Source organism: Pholcus phalangioides, unplaced genomic scaffold (assembly GCF_987345545.1).
Source record: "Pholcus phalangioides strain wild (caught in Gottingen) unplaced genomic scaffold, Ppha-v1.0 ptg000032l_1, whole genome shotgun sequence".
Taxonomy (NCBI): Eukaryota; Metazoa; Arthropoda; class Arachnida; order Araneae; family Pholcidae; genus Pholcus; species Pholcus phalangioides.
The window spans coordinates 1,875,301-1,897,491 of NW_028301622.1; the positions used below are offsets into that span (position 1 = coordinate 1,875,301).

General features: G+C 38.0%; 1 protein-coding gene across 1 annotated transcript in view; it reads right to left on the bottom strand.

Moving 5' to 3' along the window:
- Positions 1 to 1,530: 1,530 nt before the first annotated feature.
- Positions 1,531 to 22,191, bottom strand: part of LOC149066212 (cadherin-like and PC-esterase domain-containing protein 1) — a 238,295-nt gene continuing 217,634 nt past the window's right edge. The window contains exons 21-25 of the mRNA XM_089253078.1: positions 21,920 to 22,140; positions 20,925 to 21,026; positions 19,669 to 19,756; positions 14,461 to 14,607; positions 1,531 to 11,272 (exon numbers count right to left, since the gene is read on the bottom strand). Of these exons, the coding sequence (XP_089109204.1) occupies positions 11,108 to 11,272; positions 14,461 to 14,607; positions 19,669 to 19,756; positions 20,925 to 21,026; positions 21,920 to 22,140 (723 nt within the window). The 3' untranslated portion in view covers positions 1,531 to 11,107. The remainder of the gene's footprint in view (positions 11,273 to 14,460; positions 14,608 to 19,668; positions 19,757 to 20,924; positions 21,027 to 21,919; positions 22,141 to 22,191) is intronic.

Genomic DNA, 22,191 nt, shown 5'->3' on the forward strand with positions numbered 1-22,191 from the left:
TTGGTCGGTGAATTTTCCTAGCGGTGAATTGTTGGTCGGTGAATTTTCCGGCGGTGAATTGTTGTCGGTGAATTGCTGGCGGTGAATTTTCCGGACACGAAATGTGAATTGTTGGTCGGTGAATTTTCCTAGATGTGAACTGCATGGCGGTGAATTGTTGGTCGGTGAATTTTCCTAGCGGTGAATTGTTGGTCGGTGAATTTTCCGGCGGTGAATTGCTGGAGGTGAATTTTCCGGACACGTTCTTTAAACGGAGCCATAGATATCATCTGTTCCTCTCTCACAAACTTTTCCAACTCATTGGCGGAATAGACTTGGAAGTCTGGTGGGGGGGGGGGCACGATGATGTCAATTCATATATAAATTAGATCAGTCGTATGATAAACATTTTGGGTTAAATCGAGAAGCTATTCATACTTAGAATAAGGCAACCATAAGTATTCTTTATGGGCATTGTATAATATTTTATCATGTGTATATATTGTTTATAATGTTTCTAATTACATTTTTAATTGGGTTGCTTTATTTTTGAAATATATGACATCCATATTTGTTATGGGCATTTTGCCTGTTGTATTTCACCTTTGACGCTGTGGGGGGGGGGGGGCAATGTCCCCCATGCCATATATATGTATATCATCTCTCCCTCTCAAACTTTTCCACAGTCAGGACTTGACCGAAATTAGCGCCGATGAAATGCGTCCACAACGACGAGCGCTTTATGGGTCGTAGTAATGTCAGTATAATTAAGCTTAGTTGTGTCCGTTTACTTATACCGACACCAGTCAGACCGTTGTGGTGAACGTATTTCATTTAAACTTGGTATATACGTTATTCAGACCTGGGGGGGGGGGGACGGTAACTGCAATAAAATTGCGCCACTTTTTCACCTGGTGGTCAAAAATCGAGAACTATTTTTTAAATTGAATCTTTCTTTTCCCCATGGTCCATATATCTTATGTACAAAGTTTCATCAAAATATCTCCATCAGAATGAGCGCTACATGTGTCTGAGTAGTCAGTTTATTTTTAACCACCCTGTACTATAAACCCCCCTATGTAGTATGATCTTATATATATGTGGTAAATATAGTCGGATCCCGATACAATGGCCAACTCGTTGGGCAATTTGCCTTTTGTGACCCTTGTATTTTGTATGCAGAGCCGTAACTAGGCATTCTTGTGCCCTGTACAAGAATTTACATATTTACATTTAGGGCCCTTCTGTCCCCCTCCCAAGTGGGCCCTTGCAGGTGCACCCGCACTGAATACATGTATCAATTATCGCGTTTGATATTCGATTTATCATGTCAACGAAGACGCGACGTTGGGTGTAATTACGGGCGAAAGTGATTAGTTTAGGAAAATATTTCAAATTTACCAATAATACTTGGGTATTACGCATAATCACCTGTAAAAGTGATGCATTTATTGAAATTTACCAAACTTAGCAGATAAATGATTGGTACGTATGCTCAATAACCGCATTTGTCACATTTACCGTAACAAGAATAACACAAGATACAACTACTTCAATATATATATCCATTTTATTTACACATCAATATAAATACTATACGTTCCGGAATTCGCATATACAAGTAATTACGCACAGCTTGGCCAATACATACTGTTTTCTTTTACTATGTATATTCAAACATGTTTTTTTGGCGCACGTGCACGCGTTCATACAATGCAAACATTACAATATAACAATATTCATGTTTTGTTATTTGTAGCGCGCGAATAAAAGTTTATGATAATTTTAACAAATTCAGAAACAGAAATGTTCATATAAGGATAGTAATTGATATACGCGCATATATATTTTTATACTCTATCATACGCTCGTACATTGTAATTATAAATGCATATTTTTCTGGATTAAAAATGTTTCGTACGAACAACTTCTCATTGTTAATTTTCCAAATTGTGTGGTGAAATGATGTTTTGAAAACATTATACATGTTTGATATTTTTCATATGATACATTATTGGTGTTCATTTCAATGTACCAGGACGATTATAATTAAAGTTCCCCCCCAAAAAAACGTTTATCCGAATTCAACCAAAATTTCGGGATACCTTAATAAGACCATGGGAGAGATGTATGAAACAAAAAAAGTTCAATTTTCGATCACCAGGTGAATAAGTGGCGCTTTTGTATTGAATTCCCCCCTCCCTCCCCATGATCCATATAGCGTATGTAACAAGTTTCTTTAAAATACCTCAATCCGAATTGGCGCTTCATATATAAGCAGTGTCGGTATGTACAAACTACTCAGACCTATGTAGCGCCCGTTCTGGTGGACGTGTTCAATTGAAACTTGGTACATACGCTATATGGACCATGGAGAAAAGTAAAATTTAATAAAAAAAAATAGCACCACTTATTCGACTGGTGGTCAAAGATTGAACTATTTTTTTATTACACAAATCTCTCCCATGGGTCTCGTTAAGATATCCTGAAAATTCTGCTCTAACCGAAACCTGCTCTGAGTGTACGGGAACTTTACTTGTAATCATTCAAGTTATTTTTGTTAGCTGAACATTGACAGTCAGACAAATATGTGCATAATGTACTCAAAAGATATATACAGGGTGATTCCATAATTCTCTTTACCTCATTTTTTTGGCGAACCGTTGATTGCATACGTCATTCATATTGCATGGGATTGTATAGTTATTAAATCAACTAGAAATGCAATAGGAAGGTTGTTGCCCTGTCTCTTTGGTTTGCCTCAATAAAACCACTTCCACTTTTGCAAGTGCAATATTCGTTCAGATATTTGAATGGAGAAAAGTTGGGATAGAACAGCTTAAAAATTCACGGAGAAAGCTTCTTTCCCTCGTTTATGCTGTTTTTTTCTTTCCAAATTTTCTCCGATTTTTAAATTCCTATATTTCATCGCATTTCATTCACACACACATACTGTATTCATATATTTCCTCGCACTTAAACACGAGGAAGTTTATTTCGTTGGCCTCAGGAAACACAGGGCAAGAACCTTTCTATTGGGCTTATGAGGACAGGGTGTGTCCGTATTAAAAGTTATTTAGATTTAATAAGTAGGGATAAGATTTTTATGACCTAAAAACCGGCAGAATGTGCTCCATAAAAATGAATTTATGCCCTCAAATAATTATAAATATGCCTAAAATCGTAAAAATATTCTTTCATAATTAGGCTGACCATGTTTCTTGGAGAAAAATTACCAGAAATTACAGTAAATCGCCAATCATTGTCAAAAATTATGCCAAAAGGTGCGCAAATAAAATTGTCAATATTTGCTAATTTCGCCGAAAAATAGCCAATTAACGATGTCAATGGTAAGAAAAGTTATCACTTACTCTTAAAGTCGCCTGTTCAAATGAAGCCAGGGAAAAGAGAATTAGAGAAAAGAGAATTAGGGGGCTGGCAAATCAATCTTCATTGCTATGCTGAAATATGCCGATAATGATCCAAAAACATGAGAATATGCCTTAAATTTTGAAGATCGTAAGAATTTTCTAAAAATTATGCAAAAGAGATGAAAAAATGCAACGAAATTATTGAAAATCATGAAAAAAATGTCCTATTGCGTGATAATAGCGAAATATGCAAAATGCATGAAAAATATGCTAACTCATACAAATAGCCCTATTAAGTATAGATCTGTAAATAGTAGAGTTAATCCTAGCCCTATAAATAGTACCGGTTGTATAAAGTATACAACCCCTTGCAACTGAGATATGCCAGTTATATATATAGGCCTATATATATACGTTATTTGTACACTTTCTCTAATTGGAAGCATGCCTCCAAGATCAACGGTTCGCCAGTAAAATGCAGAAACGGGAATTGAGTAATCAGTCTGATTATATTATCTGAATAAGTGAATTTTATCGACGAGATCTGTCCTCAGGACAGTACTGCATCTTTAAGAAAGCTGTAAACAACTATAAACCACAATAAATGAACAATATTAATATTATAAATATAATGTCTTATATATACAGAGTGCCCTAAAATTGATGTCTCCATATGACAAATTAATGAAGGGGAAAAAGAACAGGTAGCTATAAGAACGTTCGGTTTTCTCCACTGGGCTTTGCAAAATAGAGTTTCAGTCGGGCAGAATCTTAAAATTAGTTTCAAATTTCTGTAACAGATGGAACTTTACGTGAAAGGTTATTTTCAAAATATATGCTGCACTTGCAGCGGAAGTTATTGGGGGAATCTACAACATTTCTCGCGTCACGAGCACTGGCAATGCCATCATGGAACTCGTGCACAAAATCGGCCACGAGCATTGAGCACTAGATGCTACAAAGAGCACCATGGTGCTCGCGAGCCACAGGTCGATGATGGCAACAAATTGGTGTAGTCCAGTGTTTCTGAACTTCCTTGATGTCACGGACTCCTCCAGTGAAAGTCAACGCTTTGCGGGCCCCGTAAGGCGAAGGCCAGTTCGAGCCCCCTTTCACCGCCCCATATAAAATTCAAAATGTTTTGTTTTTTTACAATTTAAGTATCATAAGGAAAATTGAAGTAATAAATTAAGATTTTACAGCAATACATGTCATTCATTCAATGGCAATAGTAAATGATCCTGAGGAACGTAGGCACCGGAGCCTAGGGTATTCGATCCACGGCCGCCTCCCCCAATAATTTCCAGAAAAACAATGGAATGCACCCCCTTCCCTCGCCTGCGTACGCTCTTGAGGCCCGTATACACGGGACGACTTTTCATACTGCACCACACACACGCACCTCATCCCTATACCCCTGCGGAACTTCTGACGAATTGGTTATATGTTGGAATGGGTGTGTATGTGTTCGAGCCTGACGTGAAATTTGTGTAATACTTGCTGTGTGTAGTGCTGCCATCTGCTGTCAATTTCCCTATCTATGAGTGAAGTGTAACGATTGAATAATTGTATGGTTGTGGGCCTGTTGAACACACACGGACGACCATCAACTTTCGATCCCCCCCCCCCCAATGTTTTCATGTTAGCTCCTCTGCTACGGACCATTGGTTGGAAAACACCGAGTTGGCTCTGCTTTGTTGAGATGTGTGATTGTTGCAAATGATTGATTTTTTTTTTAAAAAGATTAGTTTTTTTAAACTGCAGTGCCATCTGTTGGAAAAATTTGTAATCAATTTTGAAATTCTGTCCGACTGAAAATTTCCTTAGGGGCCGCTCAAGTATTACGTCATCATGGATGGGGCGGGGGGGGGGTTTCCGATTTGCTGACTTTTGATGACAGGGGGGGAGGGGCGGGTTTGGATAATGCTTACGTCATCAACCACCCTTTATTAGAATATGAGTTAGGATTCAGAGGGACAGAGCTGATGACGAAATTTTGCTGACAAGGGGGGGGGGGGTCAAAAATGGCTAAAAATTTGCTTACGTAATACTTGAACGGCCCCTTAGGACACCCTGTAGTATCGGTTATAATTGCAAAAGTGTCTTGAGGATTTTCACATCAGTCGAGATATTGTTTTAATATCTGCTGGCGAGGACATTTTTCATTTATTTTCATAGCAGTTCTTAACGGAGAAGGTTCACAGAAACCTTGGTGGGAAGCCCTGGGGACCCCTGGGAGAAATTTCGGAGGTCTGTGAGCTTTGATGAGGAGAAAACTACTCATTATTTTTATATTGCTATATAATGAATATTATTTAGTAAACTGGATCCGTGGAACATGGTCATGATTAGGCTGACCATATTTCTTGAATAAAAATACGGAAATGAAAATTAACAATATATTGGCAAATATGGCATATATGAACCAATCATCGCCAAAAACTGATGCCAAAGGTGAGGAAAAACTGCTAATTATTGCTAAAAATCGCCGATAAGTGCAAATCATGGGCGATGAAGTACCACTGCAAACTAGGGGATTTTCATGAATTATACGAGAGAAAACGTCTAAAAAATATGACATTTGCGAGATGGACATCCCTGTTTATAGTGATAATTATCGCAATATAATTCAAGTTGAAAAGTGATTTTAATTCTTGGTTTGAATAAAGAATGGCAATTCAAGTTGGCTTTCATTGAAAATACGTGGAATAACGGGACATTTTTGCACAAAAGTCGGGACGATTACAATTAAGTGAAAATATTGGCATGTCTTGGGATATACGGGACGTCGGTTTCAACCTAATTATATTTAACAGTGATTAACCACTTCATATTGAAATTGTTCTAAATTCTGTTTTTGTTGGTGAAAGGCATCATAAAAGGCAATGAATATAACAGGGAGGTTGAAACAATGGGTACAATAACAACAATTGATATTTTTTTGAAATGGTAATTACTCGGACGGCTGGAACGTAATCTCCCAATAAGAAACACCATATTACGTACACGGTATTATCTCTGAATATACACTACTTTGCAATCAATAATCTTTAGGCCGAAAAAAAGCACGCAGTGGAAAATATTTTATTTAACTCTAATCTACTGCACGGTGCAATATATATATTTACTTGTTTATTAATATACATTGAATTATGCACAGGGATGGTTATTAAACAAGTCTTCGCACCACTTAAAATGGATCAGAACTTTCTGAAACTTCATATTTTGGCTTTCGAAACTTCAGACCAATGGGAAGGGACCTTCAATATGACAATTGTTTTAGATTTCTGTCGATAGATGGCGGACCGCGATAATACAAAACTGAAAACCAGAAATCTAGGGGTTCCCAGATGGATTTAAATAAGAAATTAAAATTCTGAAACCTCATTTCACAGTGTTTTTTTCTTTGACGAAATGCCTCATTTTCAACTCTGGTGGTGGGAATTCGAACAATTTTTTTTCGCCCGTCAGTGTTCTTCGACCGCTAGCCCTCGGACTGATGTCGGTCCGCGAGAAATTTCAAGCGATTCAAACAGCCTCTATATAATTTTAGATTTAATTTGCAAAATATTGTATCGTCAAGATTCATTGAAAGACTGATTATTTGTGGAGATGAAGATTACAAGGAAGAAAATTCATTCATCACTGCCACCACGGGGATTTGAACCACGGTCTCTCGCTTGCCGGACGAGTGCTCTACCATCTAATTTATAGAAGCAGATAGAGTGTTTCAACCTTGGAGCCTTAAGGATTTCAACCTCAGTGTGTGACGATACAATACATATTGTATCGTCACACACTAATGTTTTTTATTTCTGTCGTGGTCATTAGCAGGTCTGCGAATTGTTTGTCCCATTTATTTTGTTGCCAGTCCGTAAATTATTTCTCCCATTCATGTGTATTTCTTGCCGGTCTCTCCTCTCTGCAAGTTATTTCTCCCATTTAGTCAGCCCCAATTACGTCTCCCATTTATTTTTTTTTTCATGTGCCCAAATTATTTCTCATATTTACAGTATTGTTTTTAATTGTAATCAAATTATTTCTCACAATTATTTATTTTCTTCGGTGTTCGGGAAATTATTTCTCTTCTGTCTACAGAAGAGATAGAAAACCGGCAAAAAATAATACCGTAATTATTTTTGCCATCAAATCACATTTTACCGTTATTTATTTTTTGCTTTTCCGAATTTGCCCTTGCAAACTATTACTCCTAACTACGGTAATTATTTTTTACCGCTAATTGTTCCTCTCATCTGCAGTATTTACTTTTTGCCGCAAATTATATCTCCTATCTACAGTAACTATTTTTTGACGCAAATTGTTTCATCTACTGCAGTATTCATTTTTTTTGCCGGTCTGCAAATTATTTCTCCTATTTACGGTATGTATTTCTTGCTGGTTCGCAAATTATTGCTCGAAATTTCATTGGTCCGTGAAATCGTCCAACTGTTTTCCCCTAAACGTTAGTGATAAAAAGCTCTAAGAACACTGGTATAATTAGCTTAAATGCAAAGTTTCAGAGAATTCCGATCGCTATAGTTAAGCCAGAGAAGTTATTTTCACCACCACCCTGTACATACCGGTCTATATTCAAGCTGGAACGAACATCTATTTGAGCAAACAGGCGTCGGTTCAAACGATATACAGTATATTTAGAAAAGGCTGCAAAGCTTTAATGTTGCAGTTATAGTAGAAAAAAAATGGTTATATATATATATATATATTTTTATACAATATGTACATATAATTACATCGATAAAATTCGAAGCGCATCCATAATATGCAAATGAAAGGTAAATATTTTGTTTTGAAAAAGGGGGGGGGGTCCCGAATCAAGGCGTCTACTAAATATCTGCGGCCACCATTAACGAGGTAAGGGTTGCGAGTCCACGGGATGGTGTCCACACCACTGTGGTGATGTCACGGTAAAAGTCTGAAAAATGCATGCATTTTGGACTTTCACAAAATTAAAGGACGTTTTTAATGAATCTGTGAACCATCATCAACTTATTGGTTCAATGACGTCTATAAAAATTATTTAATAATTGCAATCAATTAATTAGCTAATGTATTGATTAACCGTCATGAATTGAAAGTTCCTCACGCTAAGTAATTAATAGTTAGAATTAATTAACTTCGAAATACCGAAAATCCTTGTTTAACCATCAGGAACTTCATGCGTATCAAGTAACAAAATTTATGTAATAATAATCATAATTAACAACTAGACAATGAATTTATTAACCGCTGTGAATTTATTAGTTGATGTTAAGTAATATTGATAATTATAACTAATTAACTTCGAAACAGTAAAAATCGCTTTTTAATGAATGGATTAATCATCAAGATCTTATTAGTTCCTGACGCTTAAAAATCAAATAATAATTATTTAACAATCAAATTAACTAATACTTAACTACTGAATGACGCTTATTAGTTAATAATTATAAGTATTTAAGTAAGATTTTATTTTGTCATGACGGCGCATGCGCTGATCCGCGACGCGCATCATATGACTCCGCGCTTGTATGGGGGATGTCGGAACGCTAAGTATTTGAGTTCAAGTGAACCTTAACTTAGCTACGTGCTAGCATTGGATTATAATTATTGATTACTCAATTATCGTCAGTATATAGTTAGTTCATGGAAGTTAATTATTGTCATGGTGGTTGAACTCTTTTATTAATTTTAATTATTGAATTATAATTATAAAATGATTTTTACTAAGTATCCGTAACTAACAAGTTCATGTAATTGATTCATTAAAAACGGGCTTATACTGTTCAGAATAATAAATGGGTTAATTGGGTAATCAGTAATTATCATTCATCAGGAGTCAAAGTAATTTAATTATAATTTTAATTATTAATTTATTTCCAAACGTAACTAAGTTTGTGATAGATGATTGATTGATCCATTTAAAGACAGAATTTACTGTTCGAAGTAAATTAATTATAATTATTAATTAATTAAAGCGTAGGAACTAGTAAATTCATGGTGGTGATTGCGTAATAAGCGTCAGATTCGTAATGGCTAATTAATTAACAAAATCGGGGTTTTACTGTTCTGGATAAATAGTTGGTTGATAATTAAGTAATTGATAATTATCATTTATTAAAATCAGGAACTAAGGAGTGAATGGTGGTTAATTAATCCATTTGCCGATTATTAAATAATTTTAATTAATTAATTATTAAGCGTCAGAAATTAATGAGTTCATGTTGTGTGGTTAAGGTATCCGACAACAATGAAAACGTCATTTTGGAAAAAAATATCGATTTTTATTTGTCATGAAAGCAACGTTGCGATTCGATTTTCAACGAAGTCCAAGATTCCGGAGAAATCACTTCGTTATAACGAAATCGTTATAAAGGAGAATTACAAGTTTTTGTATTGTTCCTATGAAAACTTATCTTGGGGATCAGGAAAGTGTTCGTTAAAACGAGATTTTTTCGCTATAACGGTATTTGTTGAAACAGGATTCAGGAATCATTACGAAGTTTCAATGTAATATTTTGCTATATATTGTTGAGGATACGAATCAAACTATAAGGTCTATCTTTTATATTTGTCTAAGGCCGGGATTACACTATCAAAGTTTCGTAAAAGCTCTTTGATAAAACGTGAAAAATTCAACAACAAGATCAACGGTTGCATTTGCTCGAATGCAACCGATGGGCCTATTGGTTGAATGTTTCAAGTTTTATAAAATATATTTTATCAAATTTTTATAGTGTAATCCCGGCTTAATTACAGTGTTTTGTAGACGACATGTGGGATGAAATTTCAAAAAATTCACACACACACGTTAACAGATTTGAGTACAGATTATATGACCACAAATCATACAGTTCTTTATCCATTACATTTGAGTTCAAAACCTGCACCATTACTATCTGAATGTACTGTGAAAATAACAAAATATTCCATTCATAGAATTTTATGTAACCGTGTTTCGAATATTACATAAAATTCGCTCAAAAATCGACATAAAAATTACTTTTCATAGAAAATGACGTAGATAGTCCTAAATTTGTTCTCGCTTTCATCATTTCGAGACGCTTTCCTATCAAAAAGTGTAATTAAAAGCTCACTCCAGAACCATTTCATAGAAAAGTGCTTTACGAGAACGTAGTAGTCGGATTCATTAATTAATTCATTAAAAAACGGGCTTTTGACTCGGTAAAAGTCCAAAATGGATACATTTAAAAGCAGATTTTTAAGCCTAGGTCTCAACACTCTCCGGGCTTGGCTTTTACCGTGACGACAGTGACATAACCGCAGTAAATGAAAATAGATGGGAATAGATATGTATCATGATTCTTTTGAAAGACTTGGTACATTTTTAATGGACCTTTCTATACTCCAGGTGCAGTCCATTTACGTGACGCTGGACGTGTTCTCTCTCATAATCGTTTGGAGATTTTAATTTAGATGAATTTTTTTCGGATTAATGTTCGTCTTGATTGGACTGCGTAGCTCTCGATTGAAGACAGAGATACGCTATCGACAATATATCGTCTCTCATCAACGAAACCTATTATACTGATAAGCTCCGTATGCAAATATATTAAGTATATATCCGAAGATAATGATATTCGAGGAGTGACGCTGTTATTATCACATAATCGGTTGTTCGTATTATTACAACATAGCGTGGAGGATTGTATATAGATATATATATATCAACACATGCATCTCGAACGCCATTTGCCAGATTCCATGCACTATAACACATGCATGCCCCGTGATCATTATCACCTGACTGTAACGTAATCCGAACATATTCGGCTGAGTAGGATCTCGCTGTAGATGGCGTTGATGGGCCCCTCGACGTGGTACCTGGCTGGACGAGGTGGTGCACCATTGGGTTTGGAACGCCAGCGGGGGAAGCCGTCATCGCTTGACGGAAGCTTGACCACCTGCAATGATAAAAGAGTAAATAATACACCGTTCCCAACACGTGGACCGCGGGATGAATGGGGCCCATGACTCAAGACGTAATTTTGTAAAAATGAAATAAATGCCAAGTTTTTCAGATCTCTTAAGTGGCCGGCGGTGCAGTTCCACATCACTTGAGTCGGTTCACAGAAAATTCACCGACGTCGTTACCCTACCATGAAATTCACCGCTAGGAAAATTCACAGCTGAGAAAATTCATCGACCGAAAATTCACGATGGGGGAAATTCTCCGACAACGATTCTCCGTCATGCAATTTACTGCTAGGAACATTCACCCACCAACAATTCGTCGACGGAAAGTTCACCGACAACAGCTCGACATGTGTCTGTGATGAAGGACCAAGTGGTGGCCTGAGGGATCTACCGCGTGAGCGAGTGACCTAGTGAGTAAACTTGGTAATGGAAAAAATATGACCTAGTCAGGGGGTGAATGAGAGACCTGATGAGTTGATGATAGGGTGAGAGAGTCAGTCAGGGGAGCAACAGAGTGAATGACCTAGTTAGAGAGTGAGTGAATGACCAGGTGGATCTTAATGATAGAATGAGTGACCTAGTGAGTAAATGACTAAGAGATCAAGTGAGTGACCGGTCTATTGAGAGTGATCGAGTGATATAGTGAGCGACATTGTAAGTGACCTATGAAAGAAGTGAGTGACTTGATGAGCAACCTTGTGAGTGAGTGACAGAGGGAGTGATCCAGTGAGTGAGCAATAGAATGAGGTACCTAGTGATTGACTGAGAAAGCTAAAAATTAGCTATAGTTATAGGACAGTTTCGTTCACTCTTTCACTAGCTCACTCGATCGTTTATTCACTAATGTCGAACAAGGTTTTCATTTCTCTTGATGCTTCTTGACAGATTTTTTTCAAGTCTAAACCAATGGGTTACCAACTTTTTATGCTTCACATTATCTCTTAGCAATACATACCGTACACTTGCACCAGTAGAATTGTCTAAAAACGTGCGTCGCTCTAGAATCTTCAAGAAACAGTGAGTGTCCCTAGAATCATTTAAAAATCGGGCGTATCCATACAATCGCCCAAAATATCGTGGAATAGAATCTCCTAAGAAACGTGCGTTGCCCTTGAATCACCAAAAAAACCGTGTGAGTTCTTAGATTCACCAAGAAAGCGTGCGTATACTTGAAATCAAATAAACAACCGTATCTAGAATCACCTAAAAACCACGTGTGTTCCTAAAACCACCCCCCCCTTAAAAAAAGTGTAATAAAATCGCCCAAAAACAGTACACTGGAATCACCTAGAAAGCGTGGGGTGTCACTAGACTCATCTAAAAAGGGTGCATGTATTTAAAATCACTTAACCTCTTTACGGTAAAGGACGTAATATTGTGTCCAAAAGCCAGTGGAATAAATTCAAATAAGTTCTGTTTCCTTTCCTCTCTCATCATCATCGCGAAGCTTTGTTGTGTTACCTTTGTTATATTTTTTTTCTCTTCGTTTTTTCTGAACCGTGATAGTGTTTTTTCCTCCACATATGATGTATCTTTCTACTACATAAATATAAGAGTGAAAGAGAACAGATAGGGTTGAGGGTGAAAAGAGAAATCTACATTTTATATATATATATATATAAATGCTCTTTTATCTTCTTATCATTATCATACAGTTTTGATCTTTGATTTTTGTTTGTTTTTCTTCCTCTTCTCTACTATTTTCTCCCTCCTTTTCCTTTCTCTCATGTGTGAGACAAGGTTACCAGATTTACCACCGATTCGTCAGAGTTCATCCAAATATTTTTTGCAAATCGCTTGTAAGCGAAAGGGTCGTAAAGCACAAGTATTCCCCGTAAATTCAAATTTATTTCTCCTACATTACACAAGCATTGTTACAAGTTACTTGGATATATGCATACATGTATGCAGCCAGGGTAAGGGAGAAAAGATCATACCATGATCCGAGCTCTTCCACCCCGAGTGAAAAAGCAATGGCAAAAGCGTAGTACAATAACTAAAAAAACGTGTATTGTGATCACATATGTAATACTCTCATGAATACGCACTCACGCATATGCATGTATATATGTTAATGCCAACGCCCGAATTACGGCCAATTCACGACGGGACCGGTCACTTCGCGAATTGGCCGAGAGTTTTGGCCAAAGTACAACTACAAAAATATTTATGTAGCTTTTTTTCCCTGCAAAATATTGGAGAAAAAAATGATTATCGCATCGTGACTGCGGCTTGATGGGTTGCCATAACTAACGTGAACATAATTACCATGAAAAAATACGCCAACTTGACGATGATCCCGATCTATGTCTTTTATTATCGGACATTTGCTAGGGATAACTGGCCAATCGGGTCAATATCTAACGAAATTGGCCAATTCACGAAGTGGACGGCCCCGTCGCGAATCAGCCAATTTCGGGCTTTGGCAGTAATAGTATATATACTGTGGGCAATTAGCGAATTGGCCGCGAGTTTTGTACAAGTTGCGATTTTCAGAAATAATATTCGGGATTTTTTTGGCCGGCCAATTCTTGAAATGGCCGGAGATCCCTCGCCAAAAGTCGAGGTGCTGATATAAAACGGTCCAGTAGGAGCAAAATCCTTTTTTTCCCATCGCCAACGTATGATACATAACTGTGCATAGCAGCTGTAGTGCCGTATTCACCGACGTGGTTTAAACTGTAGTTACAATTTTTGGATAAGAGATCAACATAGATTGGTTAAAAACCTGAATTCAACTAATCCGTGTCGATCTCTTATCAAAAAATTGTGACACTAGTTTAAACCATGTCAGTGAATACCGCCCGTATTGAATCAGCTCCATGTGACAAGAGGGAAAAAAGAGAAAATTCATAGAAAAAATAATAATTATTATACTGACGGTTTTCTCTGCCATATTTTGGAGAAAAAAATGATTACCTCATCGTGACTGCGGCTTGATGGGTTGCCATAACTACCACGAAAAATACGCCAACTTGACAATGATCCCGAAACATGCCTTTTGTTATCAGACTTTGGACAGGGAACGCCAGCCATTTCGCGAACTGACTAGCCAATGCCTGGAATTCGGACATTGGCCAGGGTAATTTACAAATGAATTGGCCAATTTCGGGCTTTGGCAGTAACATATACAACACATAGAAGCTATTTACGTGTTGAACGGTCACATACAGACCTTATGAAAATGACAAGCACATTTCCCTTGAAGGAAGTCTTTGTATCTTGGCACAGTAATATTGAACGTATCAATGACCTCGAAATTGTAATGCTTTGCGAAATCTGCAAGTCCCATGCTGTGCAGCAACAGTTTCCTTTGTTCTTCCTGCGAAAAAAAGCAGAAAACTACATGCAAAATATGCTATCATTCTTCAAAGTCGTTTCTTCAACAACTCGGAAATACCAGTTTCAGAAATTTTTTCCTGCAGTGGCTAAGCTTTAAAAATCTTCACATGCTTCCAACCACCCTTTTTTTTTTCATCAGGGTTACGCTCCATGAAGCTGTTTAATGATAAGTTTTATTTGAGCTAGTTTGCATACTGGCGCTTTGACAACAAATTTGGACTGAGGCGTATTAATGGGGGAGGATTAGCGATCTATAGCCCAGGGCAGTGAATTCGGAAGAATGGCAGATTTGAGGAATGATTGGCCGCGAAAATCGGAATGGGAGAAGGGCCACCAAAATTTGTATAACCCTCAATAAATCCGTCTCAGCCCACACAGCTAGAGGCTGGATCGGTGAGTGGCCAAAAAAGCGACCTAAAGAGTTTGCAAGCATGTGAATGACCAAAAGAATGATCTACAGAGTGAGTGACCTAGAGCGTGTACAGGCATGTCAATGACCAAAAGAGTGACATAGAGTGCGTGCAAGCAGGTGAATGACCAAAAGAATGACCTAGGGCATGTGTAAAGGTGCAAATGATCAAAAGAATGACCTAGTGAGTATGTACACATGTGAGTGACCTAGAGCGTGTGCAAGCATGCCAGTGACCAAAAAGAGTGACCTAGAGTGCGTGTAAGCAGGTGAATGACCAAAATTCTTGCAAGCATGTGAGTGACTAAAACAGTGTGCAAGCATGTGAGCGACTAAAACAGTGTGCAAGCATGTGAGCGACTAAAACAGTGTGCAAGCATGTGAGTGACTAAAGCAGTGTGCAAGCATGCGAGTGACTAAAACAGCGTGCAAGCATGTGAGTGACTAAAACAGTGTGGAAGCATGTGAGTTCAGACAAACATCTGACTGAACACAATGTGGAAGCATCTGACTGAACAAAACAGTGTGTAAGAATGTGTATGACTAAAAGAATGACTTAGAAACAAAGATAAATTTGCAGGTGCGGAGGGAGGCCAAGCGGGTGGCGAATTCGAGGAAAGAGCAGTCAAGAAAATTAGACTAGAATGGGAGAAGAGCGGCAAAATTCATGTAGCCCGCATTTGTCAAAACCATAAATGTGCATGACATATTTAGAGCCATCAACACGAATTCTAGTCCAATTTCTTAGTTCATCTAGCGTTGGCTGTTTTTTCTATCACCTCCGTTAACCCCCCACAGGCTTCTAGCAACCAATTTGCGAGAATGATATTCTCATGACGGGGGATTTGGGTACAAAAAATATTTCAAATTTGTATCAATAGAGGGCACAACACGAAAGCATTTAAATGGAAATATGGTAATCAATTGGGCTAGGATTATTATGACCTGAAAACCGACAGAATATGGTCCATAAAAAAAATGTCACTTTATGCGTTATAAAAACTTAAAATATACGAATACAAAATTATAAACCACAACAAGCAAATTGCCATATACCATGGATAAAAACCTAAAAATATGCCTTTATAAATAGGCTGGCCATATTTCCAGGAAGAAATTACTAGAAATCGGCAATCATTGTCCGCAATGGTACCAAAAGGAACACATAAAAGTCATAATTGTTGTTAATATCACTGAAAAATAGCCAATCATTGCTAAAAATGATGCAATGGGACACAAATAAAATTTTCAATTGATGCTAATACCGCCGAAAAATTGTCAATTGTGGAGGAATGATGCTAGTGAAATATTTGCTTGGGGGAAAAAATTGTTCAGCTGAAATACAAATCATGCTCTAAAATACAAAAATGTGTCTCAGATTCCGAAAAAATCATGAAAAATGCCTCAAAATTACTGAAAATCATGGAAAAAAATTTTATATCGCGTAAAAATAGCGAAATAATAAAAAAAGCAAAGTCACAGAAATCCGAGAACTGGAGTAATCAGTCCTACAAAATGCAGGGTTTCTGATTAACAGCTCATTTCTGAATTTTCCTGTTATACGGCGTTTTTATAAAGGTTTTCATTATGATGTTGGCATCGGTCTTTGAAGCGATATTGACGGAGTTGTTTCGCTTCAGGCTGAAGCTTCACTGACGTTTCGGGCAGATTGAAGAACGTTTCACGTTCAATCCCTTTTCACGCAGCTCCGTGTCGATAATTACAGATAAAACTTTTCCCTAACGAGCTTGACGTAACCACCAATAGATGGCGCTTTCATTTCCAACCCAACACGTTAACTGCAGTAAATTGCGTATAGCGATTCAGCCGGAGATGTGAAGTATCGCCCTTGTCAATAAAAATTTGAACATTTTTTTTCTATTCCAAAAAAAAATCTCATTTCGTGAGAATAACTTTCGCAAACCACATTCGAGTTTTCCAGATTCCTTTAATTTTTAAAAGACTTAAATTATTTATGGCGCACCCTGTATTTCTCCTGCCTTTCCAGTTCGATATATATCTTATTCTTGTACGGGAAGATGTGCTTTTGCATCCAATGGAAGTTCAACAATTGACCATCTGAATTCCCGTTGAAACATTTCCCTGGGAAAAGCGACTGAAAGCCAACCAAACACCCAGAAAGGAAACTTGCAACGGCCCAATCACATCACAACCAATGAGGAAGCGTTGACTTAATAAATCCCTTTCAAATACCCGGAAAGTAGCTATTCCTTTTGAAGCCATGTATATATATGGCCTCGACGGCAAAATCAATGGGAGACGGCCCATTAGAGTCTCTCCCGAGTTCTGCATTATGTAGTTAACCAATACAAATGGCTTCAGATCCAGCTGAGCCAGGGTTAAACTCGTTTCGTTCACATCAAACAAACATCGTACGAATCGGAGGCTGTTTATGGAAGGACGAGAAATTATATTATCAGCGTCATCAAATTTTACGGAATATCGATCATGAGTTTCGGTCAAACTTCCAAGGGCGTAATGGGACGGTCAGAATGGTAGGGTATACGGCGTGTACCGTCTGTACAAAAAGTTTCCGGACGGACTTCTTGATTTTCTGCCATAGATTTTTTTTGTAATGCCTCTGTAGAATGTCATCGTTGACGTAAAGCAACTTTTCCAGAACCGACTTCGCAGTCTTTCAAAGATTCAATCACTCATAGTCAGAAAAATTGACGGCAGATGACAGCACTACACATAACAAGAATTAAATGGAAAATAAACTTGGGTTAGATTCGCAACACGTACACGCACATTCCTGCATGTATCAATTCGTTAGAAACTCTGCAGAGGAATGTATACGAGATGCGATTAAGTAGTAGTAGTCTTTCAGAGGCTGAATAATTCAACAAAGCAGCGATTCTCACGCAGCTGCCGTAAAGCAAGTTGTTGATTGTTATCGTCTTTTAAAGGAATCAAATTCAATAATAATTTCTAATGCTTTTCTTATTGGATATTTTGAAGGATTTTCTTGTACATGTCGGTGAAAACATTTTGTATTGATTCTTATGGGAAGAATTGTTACGGTTTACGTACTATTCGGCTTACGAATGGACTTCGGAGGAACGAATTTTTTTTCTCACCTTTTCTCTGTATATTACATTTCTCATTAAAGATTAAGTTATCGTATTGATATTAAAAATCTAGAGTTGACTATACCCATAAAATCGAAAAGTATTATCCCTGATTGACAATATATGCCGTTATAGTGAAACCGAAACTAATTTATACTGAAACGCATAGTTACCGGAACCAATATGAAACGGACGTCGATCAGCACCTCCTGTACATAGGAATCTGCACTGTTTGCCATAAACGTCATTCAGACTGCTTAGCAAGTTTGCCACATTTCCTATTTCGTTTATTCTTATTTTGGCGTAGAATCTTCCTGATTGGCTCATAAATACCGCATAGTGATTGGATGTAGGGCATAGAAATCGCCAATTCTGAGCCCGATAATTTCATTTCCTCACAACGATGATACTGGCACGAGCAGGGAATTTTCAAACTAGTGTTTCAAACCGAAAGCGGATGGCTCTAGTAAAACATTTTATTTTGACACGCGCATTAATCGAAACTGAACAAAAGGTTGATGTATGTCGAAGGGTATTACTGTGAATTGGTGCAACAATTATTGCCCGTTTGAATACATAAAGTTTTAACTTTATCTTTGAAAATGAAGGATTTTCATCCGCTCATAACGTATAAAACTAGTAGCTACCCATTAGTTATACACAGAGCCACCCTTAGGTGTGTGCGACATTTGCGATCGCACCGGGCCCCCGTACTTATCGTAATAGGAATGAAAAAATATATATGAATGAAACATTTTCAATTCTGGAATTTCTCTCATTAATTCCGAATTTCCCCTCAATTTCTGGGATTTTTTTTAAAATTAATCTTCAATTTTCATTGGTTAATAGATATTTTTTCTGCATTCCTATCTGTATACCGTATATACTCGTGTATAAGCCGACCCCCCCCCCTCACTTCAGGACCACCAAAACCGCAATAAATTCCTCATGTACCCATTGAAGGCACCACTTTTCGTGGTTTCTTTAACATCGGAACTCATCCATTCGTTCCACAAATTCCTCAAATAGCCTTTGAGAGGCTTGTTAATGCTTACATCAAAAGGATGTGCAATCGACGTTAGCCCACCTGGTATCAAAGCCAATGATGTTTTCGATTTCTCTGCCTCGGCTTTGACATTATCGGTTCTGCGGGGTTTGAACATATCCCATACCAATAATGCCGGTTTCTCGAACACTGTCACAAAAATGACTACTGATTGCGGGGGTCGATATTTTCTCATCAAAAACTGACCTGAGTATTATGCCGACCCCCCACTTGAAGAACGAATTTCTCCACAGAAAAGACTCGGCTTATACACACGAGTATATACGGTATATTGTGCTTATGCATGAACTTTTGTATCCCGTTCTTCCCCACAAAAGATATAAAATCGGGGTTAAGTAGCCCCGAAGTTATTTTCGCAACCGGCCCCTCGTCCGATAAGGGCGGCCCTAGTTATACAATACCGACATTTTTAGCCATGCCAATTTGTACGAGTATTCTCGAAGTGATTGTAGATAAAATATCGACGAGACTTACCATGGAAAGCGTATGCACTCCTTCCACAGGCAAGTGAAACCCCGCACCCAAAGTCTTCATCACTAGTTTGATTCCTTGAAGTCGTTCCCTGCGAATCATAACACCAACAATACAGAATACAAATACAGGGTGATAATAAAAGTTTTGGTTTCAAAACGCTGTAACATAAGAACCACGGGTCAGGGCGACGTTAAAACTTGCGTGGATAATCCTGCTGCAATGGTATTTTGATTGGCGGATGAAATAAAAAATTACTTTCAAATAAATTTACCGACAGGAAGCGCTGTACGGGAAATTCACTCCAGAATGGAGCAAAATGATATTTCAAATAACATCGAAAAATTTCATGATTCATGGAAGTTCATGTTCATCACAAAACATGTATCTATGACTTGAGCAAGAAATGTTCAATATGTTGTTCACAGTGTTTTGCTATGAGTTTGAAGCTCAAAACTGTTTGATAACCGATCGGAGTGTGCGTTACACTAAGATTGGGTCGTAATGTTGTTGAGCAGTGTTTCTCAAAGTGTGCGTCGCGGCACCTAGGGGTGTGCCAACCTTTGTCAATGACGTCACAGCGAGCTGGAGAAATTGATTTGTGTGCTCATTTATGTTCCGAATGATAAAATGCCTACCAAACTATTCTGGGGAGCCGCACACGAGTCATGAATTGGGCAAGGGAGCCGCGGATGACAAAAGTTTGAGAACCATTACTGCAGAGGTACCTCAAGAATGTTGTGTGCAGTGGTTAGATTGCGAACTTGACTGAGTTGAAAGCCTGCATTAATAGAATTACCACCTACGAACTCCGATCTATTGCTGAACATGCATTTTTATGCTTCCAACTTGTAGCAGAACACCGTGGATCATACATTAAACATTTCTTGCGTGTAGGTGTTAATTCTGTGACTTCTCATTCTTGTTATGTTCCCATGGGTTAAATTTTGTGATGTTAACTGAGCTATCATTCCAACCCCCCTCCCCCGGCTGACTAGTTCCCATTCTGCGAGCAAATTTCCAGTGTTTCAAGCAGTGCCTCCTATCGGTAAATTTCTCATTTTTTTTCATTCTCCAAACAAAATTCCATTGGTTCAGCAGCATTCACGCAAAATTCTCAAGTCATCATGACCAGTATGGTTCTTATATTTTACGGCTTCTTTAATTATAACCATCCTGTTTATTCTAGATATGGCGGTAAATGAAGACACATGTCTACGTAAAATCAAAGAGTTATATAGAGGGAAAGCAATACCTACACTCTAAGTGCTCTAAGCATCATGAGCAAGTGCTGAGTCGCCAACCATTGCACTCCACCAACAACCAAGACGGTATTGGAATTATTTTGAAGAGGGCGGGACCTAAATAAAAAAAAAGAGATCAGATTGACATGGTTATTGTTTTCGAATTATTGTTTCACATTCGTATGGAATCAAGTTCATATGGGTGTGAAAAAAATGCCCGCATTGTAAATATTGATTTCACGTAGAGCGGATTCTCGACTAGGACTTTCCTCTTAGGAATTTCCCTCCACACACACGGGGGATACTGAAATCGATCTCGAGTAGCCTGGACACCAAGGAACTGGACAACTTAATGACTCGAGTAGCCCGATATCCCGTTTCAGTTCCTTGCCTTCACAAGTTACCAAAAATATATTTGCCAAAACTACGTTGTGAGAAGTCAGATGGGAACTATATCAAAAATTTGATTTGTATTAGTGTATATAAAAGACACGAAGAGTAATCCATGCACAAGAACGGTGAACAATCAACTAAAAATCAACAGTTGCATACAAGAGGTGTGAGAGGGAGAAAGACGTGCGTCATCTGTATGCGAGAGGACGCACTACAGGCGCAAAGGAGTATGTCAGAATCGCGATGATAGAGTAGCGAGGAGATTGACATACGTGCCACCAGTAAACTGGTCGTGTACGCATCCCGTGTTGGATCAGCACCTCCTAAAAATAGCAGGCCTCCGCACGAAGCTCGAGACGTCACTGAAGGTTATTTCACCTATTGCCATTGGATAGCATGCGATACCTTTATCTCTTTTTTCAGTATATCCAATGGCAATAGGTGAAACGGCCTTCTTTAGTGACGTCTCACGCTTCGTGCGGAGGCCTTGTTCTATAGATGGTGTTGGTTGGATACAGTCTTTTGGAATGTAGGCAATATCAGTTTCCCCCCCGTGTGAGAAGGGCATCAGGCTTAAGTATGTTTACCACAAAGAAATTCAGTCAAATTGTACGTACTTTTGTATGAGATGATACAAGGCTTTGTCGAAAACTGGACGTTGGTTAGTTGGCAGCCAAAACTGCGGGTAGTAGGCGAAACTAACGGACGTTCTTCCACCGTTGACGTTGGTGTAGACACGAATGTCATGCGTCTTGTCCCATTCACTCAGGGTCCCATTCAACCTCTCGACGACGTAGTGCATCATGCCTCTATTTGTCGAGTCGCCGATGAACAAAAGCTTCAAAATGGTAAACAAACACAACTGTTGAATTTTTCAGAAAAAATATTT